This window comes from Clinocottus analis, unplaced genomic scaffold (genome assembly GCF_023055335.1).
Source record: "Clinocottus analis isolate CAN_PGR_092001 unplaced genomic scaffold, fCliAna1.0.p SCAF_44, whole genome shotgun sequence".
NCBI lineage: Eukaryota > Metazoa > Chordata > Actinopteri > Perciformes > Cottidae > Clinocottus > Clinocottus analis.
Window position 1 is genome coordinate 107,501 of NW_027176198.1, and position 10,000 is coordinate 117,500.

At 50.9% G+C, this 10,000-nt stretch overlaps 2 protein-coding genes across 3 annotated transcripts in view; one reads left to right on the top strand and one right to left on the bottom strand.

Annotated features, from left to right (window-relative positions):
• The window catches only part of minpp1b (multiple inositol-polyphosphate phosphatase 1b), an 8,700-nt gene extending 1,656 nt beyond the window's left edge, over nt 1–7,044 (bottom strand). Inside the window, exons 1-7 of one of the 2 annotated variants that reach the window (XM_068599245.1) lie at nt 6,926–7,044; nt 4,178–4,289; nt 2,694–3,209; nt 2,400–2,576; nt 709–906; nt 468–565; nt 55–185 (exon numbers count right to left, since the gene is read on the bottom strand). In XM_068599245.1, the coding sequence (XP_068455346.1) occupies nt 55–185; nt 468–565; nt 709–906; nt 2,400–2,576; nt 2,694–3,209; nt 4,178–4,226 (1,169 nt within the window). In that variant the 5' untranslated portion in view covers nt 4,227–4,289; nt 6,926–7,044. Of the gene's footprint in view, nt 1–54; nt 186–467; nt 566–708; nt 907–2,399; nt 2,577–2,693; nt 3,210–4,177; nt 4,293–6,925 lie in introns of both variants that reach the window. The other variant, XM_068599246.1, reaches the window with a different exon arrangement.
• The window catches only part of slc16a12b (solute carrier family 16 member 12b), a 6,489-nt gene continuing 368 nt past the window's right edge, over nt 3,880–10,000 (top strand). Inside the window, exons 1-6 of the mRNA XM_068599297.1 lie at nt 3,880–4,328; nt 6,985–7,088; nt 7,262–7,405; nt 8,525–8,830; nt 8,957–9,248; nt 9,402–9,661. Coding sequence (XP_068455398.1) covers nt 4,225–4,328; nt 6,985–7,088; nt 7,262–7,405; nt 8,525–8,830; nt 8,957–9,248; nt 9,402–9,661 — 1,210 coding nt within the window. The 5' untranslated portion in view covers nt 3,880–4,224. The remainder of the gene's footprint in view (nt 4,329–6,984; nt 7,089–7,261; nt 7,406–8,524; nt 8,831–8,956; nt 9,249–9,401; nt 9,662–10,000) is intronic.

The following is a 10,000-nucleotide window of genomic DNA, read 5'->3' on the forward strand; positions in this document are numbered from 1 at the left end:
AGAATATACATATATTATAGTATCCATACATATTAGTAATAAATGGAAGCAGACCTGCGGGGACGTCCCGCTCGGTCCAGCGTCCTGAAGACGTGATGGAACAGAGGACAGCTGGACAGAGCGCTGATCGCATGGCCGTGGAACCGCTTCCAGTACTGCTTCAGGTCCGACTGGTACTCCAGAACCTGAGGGACAGGATCAATATCTATATGACCATACAGATCAGTATCTATATGACCATACAGATCAATATCTGTATGACCATACAGATCAATATCTGTATGACCATACAGATCAATATCTATATGACCATACAGATCAATATCTATATGACCATACAGATCAATATCTATATGACCATACAGATCAATATGAATCAAAAAGGCGTAGCTTGTTCTACATTAACCTATTGACAGCAGAGATTCTCTAGGAGAGGAGACGCTCCACTCGGAGTGTTTTCCGTGTACCTTAGCGTCGTCTTCATCAAACAGGAAGCACCACGAGGAGTGAAGAGACTTGATTGACAGCTCGTAGGAGCACAGGAAGAAGGCGGCTTCCACCAGATCTACAGGAGACGGGGATCAGAACCCAGTGTGAGAGTGTGTATATGTATATGTGTTTGTGTGTATATGTGTGCGTGTGTATGTGTGTATATGTATATGTGTGTGTATATGTATATGTGTGTATATATATGTGTGTGTGTGTGACCTGGGGTGAGCAGCTGGGGATGAAGGCCCAGCCTCTCCGCCGTCCTCTTCCTCACGTTCTCCATCTCCGGTCCGGTCTTGAACTTCTTCACCTCCGTCAGCGCCGTCAGGTTCTTCTGCACAGCCTCCACGTAACCACGGCAACGATCGAAGAACCGCAGCAGCTGGTCGTCCAGCTGGTGGAAGTACTTCATGTACTCTGTAGAGAGAGTATTACATGTTATACTGCCACTGGGTACTAGTACTGCACGTCTGGAGAGAGAGTACTTTCACTGGGTATGTGTACTTCATGTTACTTGGTAACGAGTACTAGTGGTACCACTAGTACAGGTACCACTAGTACAGGTCACGGAGGTGCTAGTACTTGGTGGAGGTGCTAGTACTTGGTGGAGGTACTAGTATTGATGGAGGTGCTAGTACTTGGTGGAGGTGCTAGTACTTGGTGGAGGTGCTAGTACTTGGTGGAGGTACTAGTATTGATGGAGGTGCTAGTACTTGGTGGAGGTGCTAGTACTTGGTGGAGGTACTAGTACTTGGTGGAGGTACTAGTATTGATGGAGGTGCTAGTACTTGGTGGAGGTACTAGTACTTGGTGGAGGTGCTAGTATTGATGGAGGTGCTAGTACTTGGTGGAGGTACTAGTACTTGGTGGAGGTGCTAGTACTTGGTGGAGGTACTAGTACTTGGTGGAGGTACTAGTACTTGGTGGAGGTGCTAGTACTTGGTGGAGGTACTAGTACTTGGTGGAGGCACTAGTATTGATGGAGGTGCTAGTACTTGGTGGAGGTGCTAGTATTGATGGAGGTGCTAGTACTTGGTGGAGGTACTAGTACTTGATGGAGGCGCTAGTATTGATGGAGGTACTAGTACTTGGTGGAGGTGCTAGTATTGATGGAGGTGCTAGTACTTGGTGGAGGTACTAGTACTTGGTGGAGGTGCTAGTACTTGGTGGAGGTACTAGTACTACTTGGTGGAGGTGCTAGTACTTGGTGGAGGTACTAGTACTTGGTGGAGGTACTAGTACTTGGTGGAGGTGCTAGTACTTGGTGGAGGTGCTAGTATTGATGGAGGTGCTAGTACTTGGTGGAGGTACTAGTACTTGGTGGAGGTACTAGTACTACTTGGTGGAGGTACTAGTACTTGATGGAGGTACTAGTACTTGGTGGAGGTACTAGTACTTGGTGGAGGTGCTAGTACTTGGTGGAGGTACTAGTACTTGGTGGAGGTGCTAGTACTTGGTGGAGGTGCTAGTACTTGGTGGAGGTACTAGTACTACTTGGTGGAGGTACTAGTACTTGGTGGAGGTGCTAGTACTTGGTGGAGGTACTAGTACTTGGTGGAGGTACTAGTACTACTTGGTGGAGGTGCTAGTACTTGGTGGAGGTACTAGTACTACTTGGTGGAGGTGCTAGTACTTGGTGGAGGTGCTAGTACTTGGTGGAGGTGCTAGTACTTGGTGGAGGTACTAGTACTACTTGGTGGAGGTGCTAGTACTTGGTGGAGGTGCTAGTACTTGGTGGAGGTGCTAGTACTTGGTGGAGGTACTAGTACTACTTGGTGGAGGTGCTAGTACTTGGTGGAGGTGCTAGTACTTGGTGGAGGTACTAGTACTACTTGGTGGAGGTGCTAGTACTTGGTGGAGGTACTAGTACTACTTGGTGGAGGTGCTAGTACTTGGTGGAGTACTCTTACCGCCCTCCCCCTGCAGCCCGTCCTGCAGCGCCTCCACGCTGCTCACGCAGCGGTGTTTGGAGCTGCTGCTCCAGCGGATCCTCTTCCGGTTCTGCTGAGACAACAGAGACGGAAACAAGAGAGACAGACGCTGAGCGAGGAAGAGGAGGTCCTCCCTGCCCTTCATCACCAGCTGGCCTGAGGAGGAGGAGGAGGAGGAGGAAGAGGAGGAGGAGGAAGAGGAGGAGGAGGAGCAGTATTATTTCTGCTGGATCTTTACCAGTAACGTGATAGTAATGTAACATAAATATTCACCGTCCATGTCCTCTGTGTACCACATCTCCCAGCGGCTCTGGATGTCCTGCAGCCAGCCCTCCGGGTCCCTGGACCCGGACCCAGACCCCCTGGACCCGGACCCCCTGGACCCGGACCCCCTGGACGACTCTCCCCGCACCAGCTCGCTCAGCCTTCGGATCCTCCGGATATTCTTCACGGTCGGGTAGCGGCTCCCGTGCCGGATCACGGCGGTGAGGTGGACCGGGTCGCAGCGCTCCTGTGCCGGGGGTCTCAGCACGGACCTGTTCACGGCCCGCGCGTCCCGCAGCAGGTGCGGGTTCACGTCCTCGTACCGGGTTTTGGTGCCGAAGTACGCGGCGATGTGCGGGATGTCCGCGGCCGACAGAGAGCACGACGACAGGCCGGTCAGAAGCAGCCCGAGAGCCGCCAACAGCGGCGCGCTGCCGGGCGGGAAACCGGAGGACATGTCCTGTCTGCCTTGTTGACGTTCCAACTTCCGGGTTCTGCCTCGTTGATGTATCAACTTCCGGGTTCCTGAGGGTGGGGTGTGTGTGTGGGGGGGGGGGGGGGGGCAACAAAAACATTCCCGGAGTTGATAAAAACATTCAAAAAACACAACTCATTACAGTACAATAGGGATACAAATATACAAAAGATAGTTCAAGTTGTACTTGTACTGCGTATAAACCCGTTTAAAGTATCAGTTTGACGTCATATAACTGCAAACACCAGAAACAATTTATCGTCAGGTTTCCATTTTGATATGCTACAAAATAAAGCTGATGAAAATAAATAGTTTCAAAATAAAAGGTTTGTTGTGAGAAATTTTAGTTCAGTCTCAAAATTCATTTATAGATGTATTAAATTAAACTGGAAAACTACAAACGGACAACAATAACTATAGTACTAGGGTACTAATACTACCTCTGTGGCTATACTACTACTAGTAACTATATATATCCTGGTCCAGTCCGCTCCAGTAATGACACCGCCTGCTCACAGTCCTGACCCCGCCCACTCCCGGTCCTGACCCCGCCCGCTCCCGGTCCTGACCCCGCCCACTCACGGTCCTGACCCCGCACGCTCACGGTCCTGACCCCGCCCGCTCCCGGTCCTGACCCCGCCCGCTCCCGGTCCTGACCCTAACCCTGACATAAATAACCCCCTGGGATGTGGAGCCGTCTCTCTGGGCGCGCTTCTTTTCAGTAACCTAATACTCCTCTCAGCTTGGCCCTCCCTGTGGAGGGGGAGGTGTCGAATGCAGCGTATGAAGCGCTCCCTGCCTCTGACTGCATGTGTTGTTGATGCTCAGCAGGAGGAAGCGCTTGGTTTGAGAATGTCAGAGTGCTTTGTGGGGGAAAGCATCTGGGAGCGCTTGTTTAGGCCTTCATCACCTCCGGAGTTAATGATCTGAGGTCAGCTGGCGACTCATTGACCCGAGAAGCTTTTTTATCTTGGACACTTGGGCACTTGGACACTTGGACACCTGAGCAACTGGGCACCTGGACACTTGGACACCTGGGCATCTGGGCACCGGACCAGGACCCTCATGGCTGAAGGGAGGCGGCGCGTGGAGCCTCTGGATGGAGGGTGGGGCTGGGTGATCGTAGGGTGCTGCTTCATGGTGACAGTGTGCACAAGAGCAGTGACGAGGTAACACACACACACACACACACACACACACAGACACACACATGCAAGTACGCACACACATTCAAACACACACACACACACAGACACACAAACAGTGTGGAGTAGAACAAGTGAATTAAAACAACCTGTTGGAGAACATTCCTCTCACTAGAAACACAACTTCAGTCCGTTGTTCAGAGACAAAGATCCTCTGAACAACAGATGCTCAGTAGTTTAGTAGATGTTCCAACTAAACTATGTGTGACCAACTATGGAGGACAACAATGACTTAAGTATAAATAAATACAGGAATATATAAATATAAGTTATCCCTAAACAGGACATCATTAAATAAATCTATTTCTACATTTCTGTATTTCTTCATTTATTTAAGCCTGTATTTCTGTGTCATATGCAAATGAGCTAGGCGGTCCGAACCTCTGTCAGGCCTGATGTGTGTGTCACAGGTGTGTGATCACCTGGTATGTGACGCTCTCTACTACTTCTGCCTGCACATGTTGTTGACGTTGAAAAGCTCAGCCTGCAACGGCTTTCATTATGTTCTCCACGTCGCCGACACTGTACAAACATGTACCACTCGCTAAAAAGCGAGCTGTGGCCTTACGCTTTTATTACACAATCTTGCTGTGATCCAGTCTGCATACAGTCTGTGATCCAGTCTGCATACAGTCTGTGACCCAGTCTGCATACAGTCTGTGATCCAGTCTGCATACAGTCTGTGATCCAGTCTGCATACATTATGTATTGTGTACATTATGTGAGATGGACAGCGCTCGGCTGCAGTCTTCAATGTACGACTCCAGAAAGTCCTTTTCAGCAGAATCGATAGCGCTCATACAGGAAGTCATCATGATGTGAGCTCATACAGGAAGTCATCATGACGCTCATACAGGAAGTCATCATGACGCTCATACAGGAAGTCATCATGACGCTCATACAGGAAGTCATCATGATGTGAGCTCATACAGGAAGTCATCATGACGCTCATACAGGAAGTCATCATGACGCTCATACAGGAAGTCATCATGACGCTCATACAGGAAGTCATCATGATGTGAGCTCATACAGGAAGTCATCATGATGTGAGCTCGTACAGGAAGTCATCATGACGCTCATACAGGAAGTCATCATGATGCTCATACAGGAAGTCATCATGACGCTCATACAGGAAGTCATCATGACGCTCATACAGGAAGTCATCATGATGTGAGCTCGTACAGGAAGTCATCATGACGCTCATACAGGAAGTCATCATGACGCTCATACAGGAAGTCATCATGATGTGAGCTCATACAGGAAGTCATCATGATGTGAGCTCATACAGGAAGTCATCATGATGTGAGCTCATACAGGAAGTCATCATGATGCTCATACAGGAAGTCATCATGATGCTCATACAGGAAGTCATCATCATGTGGGCTCATACAGGAAGTCATCATGATGTGAGCTCATACAGGAAGTCATCATGACGCTCATACAGGAAGTCATCATGATGTGAGCTCATACAGGAAGTCATCATGATGTGAGCTCATACAGGAAGTCATCATGATGTGAGCTCATACAGGAAGTCATCATGATGTGAGCTCATACAGGAAGTCATCATGATGTGAGCTCATACAGGAAGTCATCATGATGTGAGCTCATACAGGAAGTCATCATGATGCTCATACAGGAAGTCATCATCATGTGGGCTCATACAGGAAGTCATCATGATGTGAGCTCATACAGGAAGTCATCATGATGTGAGCTCATACAGGAAGTCATCATGACGTGAGCTCGTACAGGAAGTCATCATGACGTGAGCTCGTACAGGAAGTCATCATGACGTGAGCTCGTACAGGAAGTCATCATGATGTGAGCTCGTACAGGAAGTCATCATGATGTGAGCTCGTACAGGAAGTCATGATGTGAGCTCATACAGGAAGTCATCATGATGTGAGCTCATACAGGAAGTCATCATTATTTTTGAGGACACAGAAATACAGGCTTAAATAAATTGAGCATTAATTTATTAATTCCTGTATTTATTTATTTCTGTATTCATTCCTGCATTTATTTATACTAAGTCATCTTCTGTCCTCCATTCCTACCAGCTGTGAGTGTTCTCAGTGTTGCGTTATCTCGTTTCCACTGAACCAAACGACCTGCAGGTTTAAGGTTAAAGTGCACGTACGTGCACGGTGAAACCTCAGCAGGTGTTCCTCAGGTACAGTAAGCACGAGCTCCTGTTGGGCGAGAGAGTGCAAGCTCCTGTTGGGCGAGAGAGCACAAGCTCCTATTTGGACGAGAGAGCACAAGCTCGTATTTGGCGAGAGAGCGCGCGATCCTATTGGACGAGAGAGCCCGAGCTCCTATTGGACAAGAGAGCGCGAGCTCCTATTGGACGAGAGAGCGCAAGCTCCTATTGGACGAGAGAGCGCGAGCTCCTATTGGACGAGAGAGCGCGAGCTCCTATTGGACGAGAGAGCGCGAGCTCCTATTGGACGAGGAGTTAATCGATAACGTTCCTCACGTTGACCGTCTGTCAATGTTTCTACAGATGTTCCCACTGGAACCAGTTGGGACTGGTCTTCAGTTAAACACACACACACACGCACCTGTGAACCTGCTGACTCCTCCTCACTGATTGGCTAGTGATGTCACTTCCTGTCCGCAGGTGCATCTCCATCTTCTTCGTGGAATTTCAGTCTCACTTCGGAGCCGACTACGCAGCAACGTCCTGGATCCACAGCCTGGTGGACTGCACCACCATGCTGTGTGGTGTGTACACACACACACACACACACACACACACACACACACAGGTGGACAACACCATCATGGTCTACACGCTGGACCACCTGCAGCCTGTTGACCTGTGTGTGTGTGTGTGTGTGTGTGTGTGTGTGTGTGTGTGTGTGTGTGTGTGTGTGTGTGTGTGTGTGTGTGTGTAGCTCCAGTCGGCAGCCTGGTGGGGAACTGTTGGTCCAGCCGAGTGGCGGTGATGCTCGGGGGACTCTTGTCCTCTGTTGGACTCCTGCTGAGCTCCTTCAGCACCAGTCTGGAGCTGCTCTACCTCACCATGGGGGTCCTGACAGGTCCTCGCGAGTTGTAACAAGTCCCCCATGTCCTAACAAGTCCCCCATGTCCTCACAAGTCCTAACAAGTCCTTCATGTCCTAACAAGTCCCCCATGTCCTCACAAGTCCTAACAAGTCCTTCATGTCCTAACAAGTCCCCCATGTCCTCACATGTCCTCACAAGTCCCCCATGTCCTAACAAGTCCCCTATGTCCTCACAAGTTCCCCATGTCCTAACAAGTCCTCCATGTCCTCACAAGTTCCCCATGTCCTAACAAGTCCTCCATGTCCTCACAAGTTCCCCATGTCCTAACAAGTCCTCCATGTCCTAACAAGTCCTCCATGTCCTCACAAGTCCTAACAAGTCCTTCATGTCCTCACAAGTCCCCCATGTCCTAACAAGTCCCCCATGTCCTAACAAGTCCCCTATGTCCTCACAAGTTCCCCATGTCCTAACAAGTCCTCCATGTCCTCACAAGTTCCCCATGTCCTAACAAGTCCTCCATGTCCTCACAAGTTCCCCATGTCCTAACAAGTCCTCCATGTCCTCACAAGTTCCCCATGTCCTAACAAGTCCTCCATGTCCTCACAAGTCCCCCCCATGTCCTCACAAGTCCCCCCCATGTCCTAACAAGTCCTCCATGTCCTCACAAGTCCCCCCCAGGTCCTAACACGTCCTCCATGTCCTCACAGGTCCCCCCATGTCCTAACAAGTCCTCCATGTCCTCACAAGTCCCCCCCATGTCCTAACAAGTCCTCCATGTCCTCACAAGTCCACCCCAGGTCCTAACACGTCCTCCATGTCCTCACAAGTCCCCCCCAGGTCCTAACACATCCTCCATGTCCTCACAAGTCCCTCCCCCATGTCCTCACAAGTCATCACAAGTCCCCCATGTCCTCACAAGTCCCCCCTATGTCCTAACAAGTCCTCCATGTCCTCACAAGTCCCCCATGTCCTCACAAGTCATCACAAGTCCTCCATGTCCTCACAAGTCCCCCATGTCCTCACAAGTCATCACAAGTCCTCCATGTCCTCACAAGTCCCCCCCATGTCCTCACAAGTCATCACAAGTCCCCCATGTCATCACAAGTCCTCCATGTCCTCACATATCCTAACAGGTCCCCCATGTCCCCTCAGGTCTGGGCTTCGCCCTGTGCTACACCCCGGCCATGGCCCTGGTGGGGTGCTACTTCCGGCGCCGGCGGGCCCTGGCGTACGGGGTGGCGGTGTCGGGCAGCGGCATCGGGACGTTGGTGCTGGCGCCGGCGGTGCAGCTGCTCATCGAGGCGTACTCCTGGAGGGGCGCGCTGCTCGTGCTCAGCGCCCTGGTGGCCAACCTGTGCGTGTGCGGGGCGCTGCTCCGGCCAATCGGACGGCAGGATGGCGAAGAGGAGGCGGAGCTGGGTGGGGAGGAGGCGGAGCCGGCGGGGGAGGAGAAACCAGGTGAGGACCCGCGCTGGAACCAGGAAGCATAGTAAAGAATATCAAAGTACTGTAAAGTACAATAGAGCATAATAAAGTATATTAAAGTACAATAGAGTAGTGATTGATTGACAGCTATTTCTCCAGGTTTCGTCTCGTCCCGGGACGCCGAGCTGGCCGTAAGCCCCGCCCCTCCGGCTCAGAGGAGGCGGGGCTTCCTCTCAGGTCAGGAGTTCCGCTTCCTGCTGCTGCCGGGCTTCCTGGTTCTGGCCGCCTCCTTCCTGCTGCTGGCCAGCGGCTGCAGCGTCCCCTTCGTGTACCTGGTCCCTTACGCGCTCAGCGTCGGGGTCCGCCGCCAGCGGGCCGCCCTGCTCATGTCCCTGCTGGGGGTGCTGGACATCCTGGGGAACCTGTCCTTTGGCTGGCTTACGGACCGCAGGTACCAGACCCAGACTGGACCCGAGACTGGACCCAGAACCAGACCTAGTCTTGACAGAGTATAATAACCCATGATAGAGTATATTAAAGTACAACAGAGTATTATAAAGTAAATTAAAGTACTACAGAGTACTACAGGCTCACTTGTGTGCAGATGTCTGAAGCCCTACCTGTTGAGCTCCTACGTCATCGCCGTGGCCATGGAGGGCGTGGCCTGCCTGCTGCTGCCGCTGCTGCGCTCCTTCACGCTGCTGGTGCCCTTCGCAGTGGTCTACGGGTACTTTGACGGCGCGTACGTGGCGCTGATCCCCGTGGTGACGGCACACGTGGTGGGCGCACGCTACCTGTCGTCGGCGCTGGGCGTGGTCTACTTCCTGCACGCGATCCCCTACCTTCTGAGCCCGCCCATCGGAGGTGATGACGTCACCGCTCACCAGTAGAAGTACAGGTGTCAGAACACCTGAAGCTCCTTCACATGCACTTCTTGGAATGTTTGGTCATTTAAACTATACATAAACAACAACAACAAAAATAATATAATACACAATAACAAAATAACAATACGCTGTGATAAAGTGGGCGTGGTTTCATCTCAGCCCCGCCCCCACTTTTCAGACCTGGGGAAGAAGTTATGAAGCAATAATAATAAATGAGCTCATAATCCAGATAAACAACAATAAAGAGTTATGCTCTGGATAAACAACAATAAAGAGCTTATGCTCTGGATCAATAAAAATAAAGCGCTTATGCTCT